Source organism: Solea senegalensis, linkage group LG14 (assembly GCF_019176455.1).
Source record: "Solea senegalensis isolate Sse05_10M linkage group LG14, IFAPA_SoseM_1, whole genome shotgun sequence".
NCBI classification, from domain to species: domain Eukaryota; kingdom Metazoa; phylum Chordata; class Actinopteri; order Pleuronectiformes; family Soleidae; genus Solea; species Solea senegalensis.
Window position 1 is genome coordinate 15,007,150 of NC_058034.1, and position 20,178 is coordinate 15,027,327.

Genomic DNA, 20,178 nt, shown 5'->3' on the forward strand with positions numbered 1-20,178 from the left:
TCAGGTGGTCATGAAATCTTCCAAGCATGACACTTGTAACAGTACTCACGTTCATCTTCTGCACACCTCTCATCACTGTGAAGCGCACAGAAAAGATGGTGAAGGGTTTATATTATATGTACCACATTCTGTTTGGCCAGTGTTACCGTTACTATAAAAGTAGTCATGATAAACACATTCATCCAGAACAGAGTAAGATAATAAAAAGACACTGTCAGAAATGAAGTATAATCTGAATGATATAGGGGGTGAATACTCCCAGTAGCCTCAACTACCACTATAACACCTGCAGCCTCAGAGATAAGCAGACCGGTTGGTCAGATACTCCTTAACTGTGGAGAAAGTAACGCTCTAATTTAATGCTCATACATGAAAAAAATTTATATATATACATATATAAATATAAACAATAAAACAATCTCACAGCAACAGTTCCTTGATTCATCAGATAGCTGATAGAAAAAACATATAATAATATAATATAACTAGTATAATAACTATATTGGTAAAATATTTTTTCTGAACCGAAAATCTGAAACTCATTTTCAGTCAATCAATTGTGTGTTCTAGTTTTGCACAGATGGTCCTTCTTTGTTTTTTGTCTTTAAAAACACACTCACCCACCTCCAAGAAAGCCAATGACATGCAAATTGAAGGTAAATGTGAACCATAAATTTCTGTCATGATAACTTGCAACTTATTTTGCATCATTATTATTATTACTAGCATGGTAATTATAATCTGGCTTGTTCTCCTCTGCCTTCCTCTGGCTGGCTCCTTCATTAGTTTCACCTCTGTCTCATCTCCATCTGTTCCTCAGTCATGTCAAATGACGGGGAGTACGATAACACTATTGGAGTGACCTTTGTTTTGCCAATCGAAAAAGGGCCACACTGGTTGCTTGCTAGTTTCAAAGAAAGAAGTAAAAGATAATTCTCCAAAGTTAAAATTCTTTTTAGAAGTATTTATTGTCTAATTCAATTCCAATGTACAAAAGACAAACTAAAAACAAACTGCAGAGAAAGGGCCATTAGTGCGTCCCACATGATTATTTGACATTTTCTGCTCGGCTACTTGCTGTAGATAGAGGTCTGTTATAAAGTCACTGATGACATTTGAACCTCTTTTTTAAGTAATTACCATATGGTCCAGCAGAGGGCACTCTGAGCGCAGCCTGGACTCAGATCCGCTTTGAATGAGCTCTTGGATTATCAGCTCCGCTCCTCAAATAACAGCAGTTATTTGTGATGTTAATAATTAATGGTTTTAATAGTCTGTTAAATACTGTTGAGACTTAAACAAATTACTGACAATTTATGTTTACTTTGGTTTGTTTTTTGGACAGGGGGCGCTATTCTACCTGAACGACTCCTGACTAAGCTAAGAATTAGCTTTGCCTTTATTTTCACAAGAGTTAAACATTTATACATTGAAACATCTTGTAGTAATTAATTAAAAAAATCATTAATTTGACAACAAATCATTTTATATGGCAGTGTTTTTTTAGTGACACATTTCTTTCATGTGGCATTTCAATCTACACACATGACATCAATTTTAGTTCAACAATTAACCAAGTGGCTTACTGAATAAAATACTGACATAAACACTTGCAGTTTTATATTCTTATATACAGTATGTATATAGATATATACATATATATGTAAAGTTTAAATAAAAAGAACACATTGGTGTTAAAACACTGTACAATTCCATCTGTAACAGTGTGTTGAGGTAAAAATGTTTTACTTCTTCAGTGTGAGAGTAAGGAACTCCTTCCTGGCCTTGGTATCATCATGAAATCTTCCCAGCATGACACTTGTAACAGTACTGGCGTTCATCTTCTGCACACCTCTCATCACCATGCACATGTGTCTGGAAATGTGTCAGAAAAGAGTTATTTAAAAGAAGTTGAAAGTTTAGTTTTAGAAAGTTAAATACAGATTCCATATAATACAGATGTACTGTATACAAATACTAAACAACCTTAAGTTTACAGTTTTTGGTTGCTTAGATGACAGAAAAGAGCTGAATACTCACACAGCCTCAATCACAACTGCAACTCCAGCAGGCTCCAAAGCCTCAGCGATGGCTGAAGCAATCTGTTTGGTCAGACGCTCCTGAACTGTGGAGAGAGATTCACTTTAAATGAAACTGAAGAACAAAAGAAATAAAAAGGTAAATAAGAAATAAAGTTTAGTCAACTGTTATACCTTGAAGCCTCCTGCTGTAGATCTCAACAATTCTGAAAGAACGTGAACATAAATCAAACATTTGCGTGTGTGCGTGCCAGCGTGTGTGCTTGTGTGTGTCTGTGTCTCTTACCTTGCAAGCTTGCTCAGACCAACCACTTTCTTGTTTGGTAGGTATGCTATGTGAGCCTGAAACGATAAAAACAAATCATGTAGCATGTGCAAATGCTTTCTACCAGGCCCCATTTTGCACCTTTTTAGTTTTTTAAATACTCAGTGATTTTGATGTGACGTTACCTTGCCAAAGAAGGGCACCAGGTGATGTTCACAGAGAGAAAACAGCTCGATATCCTTGACGATCACCATTTCTTCGTGGTTTTCGTCAAAGATTGCATCATTCAAAATGTCTGTGTGGGAATTAAATATACATTTAACACTGAGGTCATCAGCACATCTTCAATAAGTAGTGTTTCAGTGTAGTTAAACTGCCAATGAGACTCTTGTTACCGCTGAGTACTTTTCCTTTACCTTGAGTGGTTTCCTTGTAGCCTTTGGTGAGGAACTGCATGGCTTTGGCAGCACGCAGTGGTGTCCGTAGAAGTCCCTCCCGGTCCACGTCTTCTCCGAGCCCAGTCAGTATGGTACTGTAAGCGTTCTCAATTAGAGCCAGCTTTTTGGAATCAGCAGCCTCCTTGGATTCCTTTTCCTGTTTGCACGTACAATTATGTTTAGACTCGATGACCAGGTATTCAGACACGCCTCCGTTCATCGCTGAGGCATGGTGATACTCCATTCTGGCTTGTAGTTCTGCTTTCAGAGATGATAACAGTGCAATGAAATACAATGAAGCAAGCTCAGTTGTACTCTGTTGGCTGAGGAAGGATGTCCCCTTGGTTTATAAACCCTGATGAGGAGCCCAGAAGCTTCATGGGAGCCTCAAGACACTCATGCAGGAGAAATCAATTTCAAGGTGTTTTGCATGAAATGCCTGGAACAGCATTTGACTGGTCCTGTGATTTTACTAGAACTATCTTGAACTGTTTTGCGTTCCCTGTGAGTTTTGTGAACAACGTTCATGTTACAGTAGCTAATTTATTTTTATTTATTTTTATCTATTAGAAACCCAAGTAGTGCAAAGAACAAAAACAGTCTGTCAGCTTTATTATCTCCTCATTCCATTGGCCCTTATGAATAATCTCATAAAAACTGATATCAGAGCGTACTGTGGGGTGTTTTAAATCACAGGACCATTCAGATGCTGTTTCATGGCAGTTAAAGCAAGAATTAAAAATGAATTGCTCCTGCTTGAGATGATGTCATGCTGCTGCCCACCTATTACCCTATTTTTAAGAAAATTGAAACTAATGTATTATTTATTGAAAAACTGATATTTTACAAACTGGAAACGTTTTGACTTAAGTATGATTAAAATGTTACTGTATAAAACAAAGAAAAAATAAAATATCTATTCAACACAAGACAAGATCAAACCTCACCCAACTCATTCCACTGCACTTCCGAAGAGTGCTGTTATTGACCTAATGTCTCACTTCACTTTAAATTCATCTCAAAGGCAGCAATTTTTATAATGTCAGTCAGTCAGTCATCATCTGTAATTTCCATTATTGAGCACCAAAGCATCAAAGCCCTTATGCATTAAAATAATTTAGACCAGTCTTCCTTAGTTCTTAACAACTACAGACCAGCAGTATATAACCTACCATTATTAAATGACAGTGTTAGACAAACTAATTTTTAATCAGTTAAAATATGTTTTAGATGTACATAACATTTTTGAAAGGTACCAATCAGGTTTTTGCATTAGTCATGTTATATAAAATACCTTAATGTATAAACAGTGTGGCCTTAAGCAGCCTTAAGACACTCATGCAGGAGAAATCAATTTCATGGTGTTTTGCATCAAATGCCAGGAACAGCATTTGACTGGTCCCGTGATTTTACTCGAACTATCTTGAACTTTCACACTCTGACTTGGTTCAAGTGAGTGATATTTCCTGACGTAAACAGTGGTAGTTGAATGGATTATAACTATAATTCCCATCCAAGCAGAGGCATATAACAATCTAACCATGACAACTTTTGGCAATTGTGGTTGAGCATACCAAAGTTTGACATGTGTTGCCGCCTGATAAAATCCATCTGTTTATTTAAGATAAAATAATTATTGTAAAACACACACAATTTAATTTATGCCACTACAAATCATATTTCCATCCATTTCCTACCACTTTATCCTCCACCTGAAGGTCGTGGGAGGTGCTGGAGCAAATTCCAGCTGACTTAGGGTGAAAGGCGGTGTGCACCCTGGACAGGTCACCAGTCAATTGCAGGGCAAACATACAGAGACAAACAACCATTCACTGTCACATACACACCTACTGTCAATGTAGAGTGTCCAATTTAACCTATCTTCAAGTCTTTGGACTGTGGGAGGAAGCTTGAGTACCCAGAAAGAACCCACGCCCACATGGAGAAAATACAAACTCCACACCGAACTATTAACCTTTATGCTGTGTGACCCACTCCTTTGTCTGACATCCTAAATTGAATTTTCTATATGGACTCTGGTGTGAGAGTCCACAGCGAGATAAAGTAGTAAAATATTCTTAAGACGAGTGTTTTCCAACATTTTTTATGCCACAGCACATTTTATTTACACAAAAAATCACGGCACAGCATCCCAAATGTAACAAAAAGAAATCCCAGAAGCCTACCTAACCTGGATGTGCATAATTCAACATACATGATATCCTGACAGGAACAGGAGAACAGAACAGAGCTCTTCCTCAACTGCTCTCAGTCTCGTGTCAATCAGAAACTGTTCGATCAGCATAACTCGGTTTTCACGGTTTCTTGTGTCAGTTCAGTGAATTGCACTTCAAGCATTAATCCATCTTTGTGGTGAGCATTGCCACTTCTTTTAGCTGTACCAAGCTCCAATTAAGTGGAATGTGATTATTTTTCATGGCCAGTCTGATGATCACATGATTGCTGCAGCACAGTGGTTGAAAAAGTGCTTGGGACAGTGTTCACTTGAGCTGGCATACATTTCATGAGGTGAATCTTTTGGTAATTGGCTAAAATCAAATTTCCCTGTGTTCTTGCTGGAAGCCATGTTTTCACTATATGGACCAAATTGGATTTGTAAGCATAGCCGACCAGAATCTGATCTTCCTGACCAACTGTTCACAATACATATTGTAAGTGATCAGATCTGTTCTGCGTGTGTCCATGTTGACATTGTCTAGTCTAGTTTCCACATGGATTTCTGCAGTTAAAGGCCACGGCTCATAAAAACATGTAGTCTAAACAAAATAAATAATATGGACGATGGAAATCTGGGCCTGTTTCTGTCCCAAATGGTTATGTGTAGCCAGGTGCAAAGCTGAGTTGTGCTGCCTTTCGTGCTGCCGTCACTGCGGCAATGGCAGTGGAGCAATCTTCCGGTCCATCCATGGTCTGTTGTTGTCTTCCCTACTTTTATCCCATTTTTTTTAAACTACTGTCTTCCACTGTGTTGATTCTTTAACATACCTTCCAATTAACTTCCGTCTCTCCATCCGTATCTACGTCATTGTTGTTGTCGTCGTTCGAGTCACGCTGCGAGTGACGCAGAGGACACTTTGAAATCCTATCTGAGTGACCGAAACGTTCAGATTGAAACAGATCTGTAAAACTCCGACAACTCTGTATATGGTTTGAATCGGCTTTGGAAAAATCACATCTCATGTGTGTTTTTTAGCTGTCCAGACTGCCAAAAAATCAAGCTAGATACAATCTGGGTATGCGTGAAAATCCGATTTAGAGCAAGCTTGCCAGGTTTTTGGTGAAGGCAGTGCACGCAGCGAAGTGACAAAGACTTGAATGAACTCTTTAAAGTGGCATATTGTAAGATTTCAACCTTCACCGAACGTCTCCAAGATTATTTTGATGGTGCATCAACCTAAAACAGGAATGGTATCCCCTTTTAAAGCCTGAGCAGATCACCTGTTTTAGCACTGTGTAACATCTGGTTTTGGGTCCATGTCACATATAGCACATATTGAACAATGTATTTATGAGGAAAGCAGTAAAAAACAACAACAGTGAGGCTCTAAAAGCAGAGTTTACAACACTGTTAAATCAGTCTAGTGGTAGACATGGATGTGTTTGTTTTTTAATTTTTTAAGCTTCAAGCAGGTATACACGTGACAATGCAGTGTCTGAAACAGAGCTGGAAGAGAGAAGGAGAGGAGTGTGCGAGAGAACAATGAGCTGTTTCTTCCTCAGCGGATTTTATTATGGAAATTCATTCATATATTTAACAGTTTGTCAAGGACTATGGCAAGGCAGAACAAAGGACTCAAATGCAGGATTCCGGACACGATTCAGTCAATAACAGAGTTTAATTCCAGGCAGAGGTTCAGTACACGGGTGTTCAATCAGATCTGGCAGAGGTACAAAAAACGTCAGGCAAAAGGCAAGGTTCAAAACACGAAAAGACTATGGCTGTGGAAAAAGTGCTGGGACATGAGCTAGAAACTACAACGAACTGGCAGCGAGACAAGCCACAGAGGGGAATATAAGCAGTGCTTGATTGCCGAGTGATTGCATGCAGGTGTGGGAGACACCTTCTGCTGATACCTGTTGACACCTTATGTTGGTTGGTGCTGAAGTGAATAACAAACTACCAAGGATCAGACCACAGACTGAAACACACCAAAAAACCAGGCACATTTCTCCAGTTCTATTTAGAAGAAACAACCTTATAACCTTATAGCCACTTGCTGTAGGTGGAAGTCTTTTACAAAACTGACCAGAATACTCACAGGAATTTAAGAATTAGCTTTTCCTTTATTTTCACAAGAGTTATACATTTATACATTGAAACATCTTGTAATAATTTCATTAATTAGACAATAAATAATTGTACATGGCAGTGTTTTTTAGTAGGACATTTCTTTCATGTGATATTTCAATCTATACACATGAAAGGAATTTGACAATCAACAATTTACTTGATAAAATACAGACAGAAAGACATTTGTGTCAGTTTTATATTCACATATATACATATATATGTAAAAATTTAAATTAATAAAAGAACACATTGGTGTTAAAACACTGTACAATTCCCTCCGTAACAGTGTGTTGAGGTAAAAATGTTTTACTTCTTCAGTGTGAGAGCAAGGAACTCCTTCCTGGCCTTGGTATCATCATGAAATCTTCCCAGCATGACACTTGTAACAGTACTGGCGTTCATCTTCTGCACACCTCTCATCACCATGCACATGTGTCTGGAAATATGTCAGAAAAGAGTTATTTAAATGACGTTGAAAGTTTAGTTTTAGAAAGTTAAATACAGATTCCATATAATACAGATGTATACACATACTAAACAACCTTAAGGTTACAGTTTTTGGTTGCTTAGATGACAGAAAAGAGCTGAATACTCACACAGCCTCAATCACAACTGCAACTCCAGCAGGCTCCAAAGCCTCAGCGATGGCTGAAGCAATCTGTTTGGTCAGACGCTCCTGAACTGTGGAGAGAGATTCACTTTAAATGAAACTGAAGAACAAAAGAAATAAAAAGGTAAATAAGAAATAAAGTTTAGTCAACTGTTTTACCTTGAAGCCTCCTGCTGTAGATCTCAACAATTCTGAAAGAACGTGAACATAAATCAAACATTTGCGTGTGTGCCTGCCAGCGTGTGTGCTTGTGTGTGTCTGTGTCTCTTACCTTGCAAGCTTGCTCAGACCAACCACTTTCTTGTTTGGTAGGTATGCTATGTGAGCCTGAAACGATAAAAACAAATCATGTAGCATGTGCAAATGCTTTCTACCAGGCCCCATTTTGCACCTTTTTAGTTTTTTAAATACTCAGTGATTTTGATGTGACGTTACCTTGCCAAAGAAGGGCACCAGGTGATGTTCACAGAGAGAAAACAGCTCGATATCCTTGACGATCACCATTTCTTCGTGGTTTTCGTCAAAGATTGCATCATTCAAAATGTCTGTGTGGGAATTAAATACACATTTAACACTGAGGTCATCAGCACATCTTCAATAAGTAGTGTTTCAGTGTAGTTAAACTGCCAATGAGACTCTTGTTACCGCTGAGTACTTTTCCTTTACCTTGAGTGGTTTCCTTGTAGCCTTTGGTGAGGAACTGCATGGCTTTGGCAGCACGCAGTGGTGTCCGTAGAAGTCCCTCCCGGTCCACGTCTTCTCCGAGCCCAGTCAGTATGGTACTGTAAGCGTTCTCAATGAGAGCCAGCTTTTTGGAATCAGCAGCCTCCTTGGATTCCTTTTCCTGTTTGCACGTACAATTATGTTTAGACTCGATGACCAGGTATTCAGACACACCTCCGTTCATCTCTGAGGCATGGTGATACTCCATTCTGGCTTGTAGTTCTGCTTTCAGAGATGATAACAGTGCAATGAAATACAATGAAGCAAGCTCAGTTGTACTCTGTTGGCTGAGGAAGGATGTCCCCTTGGTTTATAAACCCTGATGAGGAGCCCAGAAGCTTCATGGGAGCCTCAAGACACTCATGCAGGAGAAATCAATTTCAAGGTGTTTTGCATGAAATGCCTGGAACAGCATTTGACTGGTCCTGTGATTTTACTAGAACTATCTTGAACTGTTTTGCGTTCCCTGTGAGTTTTGTGAACAACGTTCATGTTACAGTAGCTAATTTATTTTTAAAGTGTAAATGTAATTAAACATCTATTGAAAACCCAAGTAGTGCAAAGAACAAAAACTGTCTGTCAGCTTAATTATTTCCTCATTTCCTCATTTCCTCATTTTTCATACTTACAATCACAGTCATTGATCATTCCTCTATTGTGTTGTACTTTAGTGAATATGTTAAAACTGTAGTATATAGGTTTTAAACTCCACACAACTCTCTCTCTCTCTGTGTCTCTCTTGTGTCTTGGGGACCAGTCAGATGATGTTTCATGGCAGTTAAAGCAAGAATTTAAACTTAAATTCTCCTGCTTGAGGTGATATGATGCTGATTGCCACTGCGACTCTCTTCTCCCCATTCTCATTCATTCATTCTCATTATTCACTCAAAGGTTTTTTTCATCCAATGTTGTTGCATACAGAGTCTAGTGGACCCCTGCTGCGTAAGTAAACCACGAGTCAACATGTATAAAATGAATACCTCAAGTGCCTCAGCTGAGCCTAATTGATTCGAAAACAGATCTGGTGAGAAGTGAAGTGTTCAAACGTTTTACTGTGTCTTTCTGTTGTGACTGAAAATCTATTCTTCATGGATCTGCCTGTGTATTCTTTATATCACTTTTTACTTCCAAGAATGATATGGATTTACACTCCGTCATGACGCTAAACATCACATCTCTTTCTTGGAGACAGTGTTGATGTAATCATAAACAAGTCATGACTGGTTATAGTTAATTCTGTATTTTGAAAAAGTATACATTGTATTACTTACCAAATTACAAAACTGCCTGAAGAGTCCTATAACACCTCAAAAATAATAACATAATTTCTTGCTGAATGGCAAAGTCCTGCACTATTATAAAGCTTTATAGCTTCACAAGAGAAATAAAACAAATATATAATGATAAATATTACCCTATATATTTTTTAGGAAAACTGAAACCAATGTATTACTTATTGAAAAACTGATATTTTACAAACTGGAAACGTTTTGGCTTAAGTATGATTAAAATGTTACTTTATAAAACAAAGAATAAATATCACTTTTAAGTTCATCACGAAGGCAGCAATTTTTATAACGTCACTTCCGTTATTTAGCACCAAAGCATCGATGACAGTGTTAGACAAACTAGTTTTTAATCAGTTAAAATATGTTTTTAATGTAAATAGCATTTTTGAAAGGTACCAATCAGGTTTTTGCATTAGTCATGTTATATAAAATACCTTAATGTATAAACAGTGTGGCCTTAAGGAGCCTTAAGACACTCATGCAGGAGAAATCAATTTCATGGTGTTTTGCATCAAATGCCAGGAACAGCATTTGACTGGTCCCGTGATTTTACTAGAACTATCTTGAACTTTCACGCTCTGACTTGGTTCAAGTGAGTGATATTTCCTGACGTAAACAGTGGTAGTTGAATGGATTATAACTATAATTCCCATCCAAGCAGAGGCATATAACAATCTAACCATGACAACTTTTGGCAATTGTGGTTGAGCATACCAAAAAAAAAGTTTGACATTTGTTGCCTCCTGGTAAAATCCATCTGTTTATTTACAATGAACATAATTATAGTTAAACAAACACAATTTAATTTATGCCACTACAAATCATATTTCCATCCATTTCCTACCACTTTATCCTCCACATGAAGGTCACGGGAGGTGCTGGAGCCCAATTTAACCTATCTGCAAGTCTTTGGACTGTGGGAGGAAGCTTGAGTACCCAGAAAGAACCCACGCACACATGGAGAACATACAAACTCCACACCGAACTATTGACCTTTATGCTGTGTGACCCACTCCTGTGTCTGACATCTGAAATTGAATTTTCTATATGGACTCTGGTGTGGGTGATTGAGAGCTTTCCAAAGCGACACAATCTTTAGTTTCCTGACGGAGAATCCATACTAACAGACGAGTGTTTTCCAACATTTTTTATGCCACAGCACATTTTATTTACACAAAATCAAAATCACGGCACAGCATCCCAAATGTAACAAAAAGAAATCCCAGAAGCCTACCTAACCTGGACGTGCATAATTCAACATACATGATATCCTGACAGAATCATCATCAGCCTGAAACGATAAAAACAAATAATGTAGCATGTGCAAATGCTTTCTACCAGGCCCCATTTTGCACCTTTTTAGTTTTTTAAATACTCAGTGATTTTGATGTGACGTTACCTTGCCAAAGAAGGGCACCAGGTGATGTTCACAGAGAGAAAACAGCTCGATATCCTTGACGATCACCATTTCTTCGTGGTTTTCGTCAAAGATTGCATCATTCAAAATGTCTGTGTGGGAATTAAATATACATTTAACACTGAGGTCATCAGCACATCTTCAATAAGTAGTGTTTCAGTGTAGTTAAACTGCCAATGAGACTCTTGTTACCGCTGAGTACTTTTCCTTTACCTTGAGTGGTTTCCTTGTAGCCTTTGGTGAGGAACTGCATGGCTTTGGCAGCACGCAGTGGTGTCCGTAGAAGTCCCTCCCGGTCCACGTCTTCTCCGAGCCCAGTCAGTATGGTACCGTAAGCGTTCTCAATGAGAGCCAGCTTTTTGGAATCAGCAGCCTCCTTAGATTCCTTCTCCTGTTTGCACGTACAATTATGTTTAGACTCGATGACCAGGTATTCAGACACACCTCCGTTCATCTCTGAGGCATGGTGATACTCAGGGGGTGGAGTGGCTCAGTGGTTAAGACCCTACCTTGTGTACCAAAGACATCATGGTCGCAAGTTCGATTCCACCCCTGGCTAATTGTACTTGATTCCATTGTAAGTCGCTTTGGATAAAAGCGTCTGCTAAATGACATGTAATGTAATGTAATGTACTCCATTCTGGCTTGTAGTTCTGCTTTCAGAGATGATAACAGTGCAATGAAATACAATGAAGCAAGCTCAGTTGTATTGTGACTCTATTGTGAAAGCTGTAGTGGAGAGCTGTGGCTCCAGGGCTTTGGGTGCCTCAAGGGGCGGTAACCCTCGAACATCGTGGTGGACACCGGTGGTCAGGGAAGCTGTCCGACTGAAGAAGGAGTGTTCCCGGGATATGTTATCCCGGAGGACTCCTGAGAAAAGCGGCAGCCTCTGCTGTGGCAGACGCAAAGCAGCGGGTATGGGAGAAGTTCGGAGAGGACATGGAGAAGGACTATCGGTCGGCACCAAGACGTTTCTGGAAAACCATTCGGGGCCTCAGGAGGGGAAAGCGGGGGACCATCCAAGCTGTGTACAGTAAGGATGGGACACTGTTGACCTCGACTGAGGAGGTAACCGGACAGTGGAAGGAACACTTTGAGGAACTCCTGAATCCGACATCTGCACCCTCTGTGATGGAGGCAGAGAGGGAGGCTGATGGGGGATCATCGTCAATCTCCCTGAGGGAGGTCACTGAGGTGGTTAAACAACTCCGCAGTGGCAAGGCCCCAGGGGTTGATGAGATCCGCCCAGAAATGCTGAAGGCTCTGGGTGTGGAGGGGCTGTCTTGGATGACACGTCTCTTCAACATTGCGTGGAGGTCGGGGTCAGTGCCGAAGGAGTGGCAAACTGGGGTGGTGGCCCCCCTTTTCAAAAAGGGGGACCTGAGAGTGTGTGCCAATTACCGGGGCATCACACTTCTCAGCCTCCCTGGTAAGGTTTACTCCAAGGTTCTGGAAAGGAGGGTTCGACCGGTAGTCGAACCTCGGATTCAAGAGGAACAATGCGGATTCCGTCCTGGTCGTGGAGCAACGGACCAGCTCTTTACTCTTGCAGGGATCCTGGAGGGGGCCTGGGAGTACGTCCAACCGGTCTACATGTGTTTTGTGGACCTGGAGAAGGGTTCCCAGGGAGATACTGTGGGAGGTACTGCGGGAGTATGGGGTGAGGGGGGCACTACTTAGGGCCATCCAATCCCTATACGCCCAAAGTATGAGCTGTGTCAGGGTTCTCGGCACTAAATCAGGCCTGTTTCCTGTGGGTGTTGGCCTTCGCCAATGCTGCGCTTTATCACCAATCCTATTTGTGATTTTCATGGACAGGATATCGAGGCGTAGTCGTGGGGGAGAGGGGTTGTGGTTTGGCGGGCTTGAGATCACGTCGCTGCTTTTTGCAGATGATGTGGTCCTCATGGCCTCGTCGGCCTGTGACCTTCAGCGCTCACTGGATCGGTTCGTGGCCGAGTGTGAAGCAGAGTGTTTCATACTTCACAAACTCCACATGCACTCAGTACAAGGATGTTTATCATGAATGTAAATCATTTGCAACAGAAAAAACCCACACACATTTCAAATCAGCTTTTAGGTAAATAGGTTTATTTGATATGTATATACTGTATTTATATGAACATACAATGCATATGGACAGTTAGTGCAGACTGTGAACAGCTGTGCTGTTGTCATTTAATGTTAACAGGTCACATGAAGGTTATGTACAGAGGAGTAAGGAGCAGATTCGGGGAGTCAATATGATATACAGTGCCAAAAAAGGTTGAATATTCTCAGACATTCAGGTCATAGTCACCTTGAAACCAGCCCTCAAGTGGTTGGTGGATGGTGGTTTTATGATGTTGTCAAGGAACTGAATTATTTAATGTATGATTAAGGTGTCCCCCTATTCCCTTAAGTATTGTGGAGCACTATATTTTCTGGAGCAGTATCATTGTTTAAGGAAACATGTTATAATGTATGTATTTGTGACTGTGTGTGTGGGCTGTCATGGACAATATTATTTGCTGGGGTGGGGTTGGTGCATTATATGCCACCACTGTAACAGCAAAAACATAAGTGGTGGAGTGCAAATAATAAATGTAAGTCCTCATATCTCCTGTCACAGAAGAAACAGGGGTTGAAATTGTTATTTGGACATGCTAGAAGCTCATATTAGTCAAGTATATAATATACCATTCACAACTTTTATGGAAAAATAATATTTTCATATTAACAATACTTATAATTGCAGGACATATGGCAATATATAAATACATATATATCTAAGTAAATTCCAGTGGAGCTTTACTCAGCTCATATCCAGTTATGTTTGCTGATGTGTCTGCCTCAGCAAGTGGCTGTGATCAGGTCAGTATGCAGGCCAGGGCTTGTTGGGGCTGGTGGGGCTTCGTGGCTGCACCTTTGGACTTCCCTGAAAGACACAATGTAAATGATGTCATTAGGGATTAAGGAAACACAAATTGAAAAAATAAATAAATATTCCAAGAATTCCAATAGGTCCTCACACCACTGTGTGAGTGCTCGGGCCCTAAATTCTGTCTCCACTGACAACAATGGAGCTGCCACTGTTCAAAAAATAAATAAATTAATAAAATGTTTTGGGTCTGTTGCACCACCCTCCACTGCCCACCCAAAAACACAGTTAATCACTTCATCAGACAGACAGACAGACGCGTTGGAAATGCTGCTGAATGTCAAAAGACCTTCAAATTCTCTTTAACCCCTCTCAAAAATGTCTCAACCCAAGTAGAAGCAAAATGAGGGTCTGCAGTGGAGACGTGTTCAAATTTAGACAGCTGAAAGTAGAGAGGACGTTGTAGGCAGACATTCCAGAGTGGATCATTTTCTCACAGACAGGGAAGCAAAACAGGGAATGTCAGCCAAGGTTCGCAACATTCTCGCGCTCTCTGTCACTTGGTCAGTGGATATTTAATTTAGACACTAAAGGTCACTGTTACATAAATCACCTTTAACACGTCTGTCACCATCATGTCGTTGTTGAAAGGATTTGGCGTAACTCCTAGACCTTTTGTGATACCTAAAATATTTAAAAACTGTAGACTGACAATCTGTCCAGGATGTACCCTGCCTTTTGCCCTATGTCAGCTGAGATTGGCACAGCACCCTGCATGACCCTCATATGGAGGATAAAGCGGTAGAAATGGATGGATGGATGCAGAGAAATACAGCTTTGCACCAATATACTTGGGTAGCCCTCAGGAATCACAGACAAGATTCACCAACACGTCACAGGTTTTTGAAGTCAGCTTCTCAGTACAATAATGGGATGATACCATAATTGGGATAAAGTGCTAAATGTGGGAATGAAGAACAGACAGTGGGACATTATTGAGCACTAAAAATTATTTATCAATACTAACATTGTGGCTAAGGTGAAGACCCATTCAAGACAGCTACAGGAGGCAGCAGAGCACATTCAGTCAATGCTGCCCACACCCAAACTCAAGCTTGGAAAGTTGCCCTGGAACTGATTTGACTTACTTGAAATACAAGAGACATAGCTCACTGAACAGTTATGCTGTGAGTGTGGCATGCAACAAAGGAAACAACATCGGCTGAAATGTTAGACTGTAGATGTGGCCATTTATTCTTGTCTCTTGGTTTATTCCGAGTGAAAACAACATTGCATAGAAACTGACCAGCCCTTCAACATACGAGGCTGTCAGTTTCATAATATAGTCCAAGGTAATATGAATAATAAGATACGTTTATGCTATAATACTTTGCCTGACCCAAATTAGTATATTAGTATTTTTTTTACCCAAATTAAATTCCTGTGTCTCAGTCCTCATGAGAGTGGAGGTCATTGGGAGACTGGACTCACCAGAGCAGGCTGGGTCTTGGCATAGTTCATATGGGCGTAAAGTAGCACAGCTGTGTCATTGTGAGATGCCTCAAGTGCGATGGACAGAGCGTTGCTGCCATCCTGCAGCAAGAGAGAGACAGAGAGAGAGACAATCAGATAGAACTAGAACAGAGAATGAGAGATGGGACATGTGAGCCACATTGGACACGGTTGTTACCTTTCTGACCCAAGTCAGTTTTCAACCAAATATCCAATATTATATCAACATGCTCTTGCTTTTATTGATAATATCTTCATGCAAAGCATATTAAATTTAAAATTCCTTAATTTAATTTATTTAAGACTTCACGTCCATGTAACTAACTGTTACACTGCCAAAGCTTTCAGAGTTGAGCCTTTACACTGAATTTCACAGACTAAAATTAAGGTAAACAAAAAAAAAAGCTTCAGGTTTGGAACCACTTCTTTCTACCTTAATTTGAATTTATATCAAATGCATATGACTCACACATGACTTTCTGAGACTAATGTTTAATAGTGTCTTCATTGGCCCATGTCCCATCCCTCTACCAAATTTGGTGCGGATAGTTTTATTACCGATAATACCAAAATGTTTGAAGAATTCTTACAGGCCTGTATCAAGTGTATATTTACTGTGCTTTACAGTCACATGTTGTCATGCTGTTCTTAGTTTTAGTAGCACAGGAGGTGCAGACTTTTCCAAATATTTTCCCACCCCCTCTGGATCCCCCTCGTGGTCCAGCTGTGCTGAAATGAAACGCTATCCAGGAGCTGCCTGCGCCAAATGCCCAGCTTATTCTATGACAGATGCGAATGCTCGACAAATATTTGTCTGTCTGGCCTTTCTTCAAGCATTCAAACCACTCCACTGTAAAATCAGTTTACATGCACAGCTACGCAGATTAAAAAGCAGTTGAGAGGAAATGAGAGGAGTTTCGTTACAGGAAATTCACTGAAGGCTTAAGTTTGTGGGGCATTGTACATATAGGTGCATTTTCTGTTTAACCTATCCTCCTTATTATTGTGTTAACCCTATACATACTAATAACACATGTCAACATAACATTATGCAGATCAGCAGCACCACTAACTACATCCTTAAGTTATTCTACAGTTTTGTCAATACTTGAGAGGACATTTTTCATTTATTCAAAACTTGTTTTTTTTTTTTATCTTTTACAGTCTTGGTCTAAAAGTAAGTAAGAGACATTTCTCTTTTTCCTACAAGGCTGTTTGAAATCAATAATTGCTGTTGCCTTGTGCATGAGCCATGTGGTAATGTACTGTATGTCAGAGCAAGAGCTTGCAGGACATTGTGTCTCAAATCTGTAAGTCTGGCTGTGAACAGAAGAGCTGTGGCTTTTTAATTCACTCCTCGGGGGCTTGTAGGGTAGACCAATGACTGGATTTCCTGTAAACAGTGCTGATTTGAACAGGAGACAGATGAAAACGATTGACTCTTTAGCCTGTAGCCTATCTTTCCCACTTCCAAGACCTTAAAAGAAGGCGAGACAGAGGTGTCGAGGAGAGGAGAGTGCACAGATAAGTTTCCCATGAGGAGCCATTTCCTGAGCTCAAATTTAGCTGAATCCCAGATGAGAAAACACTCAGGCGTTTTCAGCAGTCAGGTCGAGCAGATGGTGTTTTTTTTCCTTCTTTTTTTTGCCTCCGACAAAAAACGTCACTCAAGGTTTATCGCAACGGCTGCTTTATCTACATGCTAAAATATAAATAGCTTACATTATCCACAATAGATATGTCACAGCTAGGCTGTTCCAGGAGCAGTTTGACAATCTCAGCTCGACCATGTTCACTGGCACACATCAGAGCTGTGGAGCCCTCGTCATCCTGCACGTTTACATTGGCGCCACACTCGAGCAGTGCCCGCACCATCTCCTGGCGACCATGGCTCACGGCTAGCATCAATGCTGTCTGGCCCGCCTGTAAAAGAAATAAAGAATAAACATATTTCCTCTTAGAACATATTTTTCAAATGCTGTCTCACTGGATAGAAGTAATGAGAAAATGTCATGTACATCTCGTATGACAGTCTTCCAACACCAGTGATCTTTATCAATGTGCTGTATCAGATCTACAGCACATTGTCTAAAGTGAATGTGAATTATTTGTCGGTGTGTTTTGGGCATAACATCAATCAAGCCAATCAGAGTTTCACTTGCCCTTAAAAGCCAGGTGTGCCTGTGACTGGCACATTGCTGGTAAAAAAATGGCAGTGATTATTATCTGCTTGGAGAAGGGTAAATGCAATTTTTTTCTAAAAAAAAGATGAAAATCAGTGTTTAAAAAGATACATTTAAGGAACTTGTTTGTTGAGTTAAGAACAAGCGCCCGAAGTCGATGGTAGTGAGACATGTCTCACATGGTGTGCAGCTGTGATTCAAATGATTGTTGTTTCACATGTAAGATGACATATAACATTGGCATTAATATGTGATACACTTCGAAGGTTCGTATTTCGATTCTCAGCTGAATCACCAGTATAACAGTTTAGTCATGGAGGGAAGGAAGAGACAGAACTACAGTAGCAGATAAGAGTCCTGTAATCTCGCCATTGAGGATGAAGGATGTGCCTGTTTTTTTTCTGTGCACTTTTACACTTTAGGTTGCAGTCCCAGCAGGCAACAACCCTCATGCTAATGCGCATAAGGTTCTTCGCTGGTGGACCCTCTATCTCCACCATCCACTGTCTGTCCAATCTGTCTGTGTATGACTTTAGACCAGGTTTTTGTTGGTCAATGGTGCAGTGGCTTTCTGTTTCCTCAAGATAGCAATGCGCCAACATTGCACCTGACAACACCTAAATTATAAGACCAACATACACCCACCAATGCACTGATGGGAACAACTGCCTTTGCTACCTTCACAACATTGTGTGCTTTGCATGAAAATGACAACTGCACCAGTTGAAAACTAGCAATGACCGCTGTGCTGTGTTTGCACCATTTGTCCTGGATGCAAGATGGGGCCCTAGGTTTTTAAATGTACGTATACACCTTTACTTAAAAATGTGCTCTCCTGAATGGTTTTCCTGGAACAGTAATGACCCCAGTGCCTTCCTAATCATTCATTTACCCAGGCCAGTTCAACCAAGGCACTTAATTTAACTTTTCATCTTTATGTCACAAGCCTTCTCCTGCTTCCTCAAAATGGTCATTGTTAGACTTAATGAATTATATTTTATACCTTCTATTACTTAAAATCCTGTCTCTAAACAAGCATTGCATGGCCAGTGTTTTTTTTAATAACCAGTGACAGTAATTTGATTTGTGAGGTAATAAATTAAGTCATGAAGTCCTATGACTAGGTATGAATCCTGTCAGGCACCATGTCCAAGCACATACTCTACACTACATATCCTAATTAGATCAGCCAGACAACAACACGACAACTTAAAGTCAACAGATTCTCAGTAATGACTTTTGCGTCAGGCCCTGCAGTCAAATTTAACTGTTAATCAATTATTTCTCAGGACAGCAACTTTGAGGACAAAACAGGAAATGGCAAACACACTTCATTAAATTAAACATGTAACAAACAAAACCTGAGTAATGCCAAAATCAGTTTACCCCAATCTCATGAGTGTAATATCATTCTGACTGACAGGAAACGGTCAGTCAGAATGATACATTATGTGTGTATAAAAGAAGAGACTTTGAACTGTGACGTTCACTTGCCTGGCTGGCCTTGGCATTGACATTGCCCTGACTGAAGAGTTTTTTGACCACGGCCATATCCTCCTCTTCCTTCACAGTAGAGAGAGCAGCCAGCATAATGGCTGTGTAGCCTGCCTTGTTCTGCTTATCCACACTGCACACACCTGTAGAGTATAGGCTTTGTTTACTGCAACATCTTTTCCAAGTAAGTGACAAAGGTCCAGTTCTCACCTGACCACATAAACATCATCAGTTTTTAATTCTTAGCAATACTAGTATGAGTAGTACTGGTAATGTTTTTTCACAGTATGTAACTCAACACAAGTTGAGTTTTTGATATGACAATGGCAATGTCCAAAATCTGGCTGTTCATCAACAGAGTCTCTTGTTAGGCCTGACTGTACTAGAATATGTAAGTACACACACGTTTTATCAAAATTCATACTACTTTTTGAACTAATTTGTTAATGCGTTTACCAAATGTATTAAATAACCATAAAATGACTTCCTTTTCATTACCATCAATTAAAATCCGAACATATTGTGATCCAAACATACACAAATTAATGGAAACAAAATCAGTTGTTTCATTAATCCATCCGTGGTTTTGGTCACGCACTTTGGTCAAGACCATTTCTGTGTACTATGATATGATTCTTGTGTGAAGACACTTCATTGCTGACCTGTGTCTAGCAGCAGTCCCACCACTCCAAAGTTGGAGTGGGAGACACTGTAGTGGAGAGCTGTGTTGCCGTTGCCATCAATCATGTTGACTACATGTTCCAGCAGCACCAATGACACCTCAGAGAACGCCATCAGGTAGTCGGAGACCCGTGAGGTTTGAGCCATCTTTGCACTGGACATTCGAAACCACTCGAGCTGCACAGTGTGGGTGCTGGAGAGCTGAGGGTGAGGTTGCAAAGTTGTAATCTTAGTCTTTTTTATTTCTAAGCATTTGCAGTGTTCATTATTATTATTTAAACAATAAGACATAGTCACACAGCTTTCATCATTTCAACATTAACTATTTATGGCATTATATTGCTATCATTTACTTT

General features: G+C 40.1%; 4 protein-coding genes across 4 annotated transcripts in view; all 4 read right to left on the minus strand.

Moving 5' to 3' along the window:
• Positions 1–949: 949 nt before the first annotated feature.
• Positions 950–3,056, minus strand: LOC122780970 (GTP cyclohydrolase 1-like). Its single transcript, XM_044044424.1, has 6 exons — positions 2,721–3,056; positions 2,490–2,599; positions 2,326–2,381; positions 2,214–2,245; positions 2,041–2,125; positions 950–1,875 (listed from the first exon to the last, which is right to left on the minus strand). The coding sequence occupies exons 1-6, from the start codon at positions 2,983–2,985 to the stop codon at positions 1,746–1,748; spliced, it is 678 nt and encodes a 225-aa protein (XP_043900359.1). The 5' UTR covers positions 2,986–3,056; the 3' UTR covers positions 950–1,745.
• Positions 3,057–7,026: 3,970 nt separating this feature from the next.
• Positions 7,027–8,665, minus strand: LOC122780960 (GTP cyclohydrolase 1 2-like). The gene is made up of 6 exons (XM_044044408.1): positions 8,330–8,665; positions 8,099–8,208; positions 7,935–7,990; positions 7,823–7,854; positions 7,650–7,734; positions 7,027–7,489 (listed from the first exon to the last, which is right to left on the minus strand). The coding sequence occupies exons 1-6, from the start codon at positions 8,592–8,594 to the stop codon at positions 7,360–7,362; spliced, it is 678 nt and encodes a 225-aa protein (XP_043900343.1). The 5' UTR covers positions 8,595–8,665; the 3' UTR covers positions 7,027–7,359.
• Positions 8,666–11,036: 2,371 nt separating this feature from the next.
• Positions 11,037–11,560, minus strand: LOC122780961 (GTP cyclohydrolase 1-like). The gene is made up of 2 exons (XM_044044409.1): positions 11,306–11,560; positions 11,037–11,184 (listed from the first exon to the last, which is right to left on the minus strand). The coding sequence occupies exons 1-2, from the start codon at positions 11,544–11,546 to the stop codon at positions 11,051–11,053; spliced, it is 375 nt and encodes a 124-aa protein (XP_043900344.1). The 5' UTR covers positions 11,547–11,560; the 3' UTR covers positions 11,037–11,050.
• Positions 11,561–13,161: 1,601 nt separating this feature from the next.
• kank3 (KN motif and ankyrin repeat domains 3) overlaps positions 13,162–20,178 on the minus strand; it is a 36,286-nt gene continuing 29,269 nt past the window's right edge. Inside the window, exons 8-12 of the mRNA XM_044043987.1 lie at positions 19,804–20,023; positions 19,142–19,284; positions 17,187–17,387; positions 15,444–15,545; positions 13,162–14,009 (exon numbers count right to left, since the gene is read on the minus strand). Coding sequence (XP_043899922.1) covers positions 13,947–14,009; positions 15,444–15,545; positions 17,187–17,387; positions 19,142–19,284; positions 19,804–20,023 — 729 coding nt within the window. The 3' untranslated portion in view covers positions 13,162–13,946. The remainder of the gene's footprint in view (positions 14,010–15,443; positions 15,546–17,186; positions 17,388–19,141; positions 19,285–19,803; positions 20,024–20,178) is intronic.

Bases quoted from the DNA above. Each gene is read 5' to 3' on its own strand.
- LOC122780960 (XM_044044408.1), bottom strand. From the start codon at position 8,594: ATGGAGTATCACCATGCCTCAGAGATGAACGGAGGTGTGTCTGAATAC. The intron at 7,855-7,934 runs GTAAGAGACACA...ACGTTCTTTCAG, and splicing joins GGTCTGAGCAAGCTTGCAAG to AATTGTTGAGATCTACAGCA. The intron at 7,735-7,822 runs GTAAAACAGTTG...CTCTCTCCACAG, and splicing joins CTACAGCAGGAGGCTTCAAG to TTCAGGAGCGTCTGACCAAA.
- LOC122780961 (XM_044044409.1), bottom strand. From the start codon at position 11,546: ATGAACGGAGGTGTGTCTGAATACCTGGTCATCGAGTCTAAACATAAT. The intron at 11,185-11,305 runs GTAAAGGAAAAG...ATTCCCACACAG, and splicing joins CTACAAGGAAACCACTCAAG to ACATTTTGAATGATGCAATC.
- LOC122780970 (XM_044044424.1), bottom strand. From the start codon at position 2,985: ATGGAGTATCACCATGCCTCAGCGATGAACGGAGGCGTGTCTGAATAC. The intron at 2,600-2,720 runs GTAAAGGAAAAG...ATTCCCACACAG, and splicing joins CTACAAGGAAACCACTCAAG to ACATTTTGAATGATGCAATC. The intron at 2,382-2,489 runs GTAACGTCACAT...TTATCGTTTCAG, and splicing joins TGGTGCCCTTCTTTGGCAAG to GCTCACATAGCATACCTACC.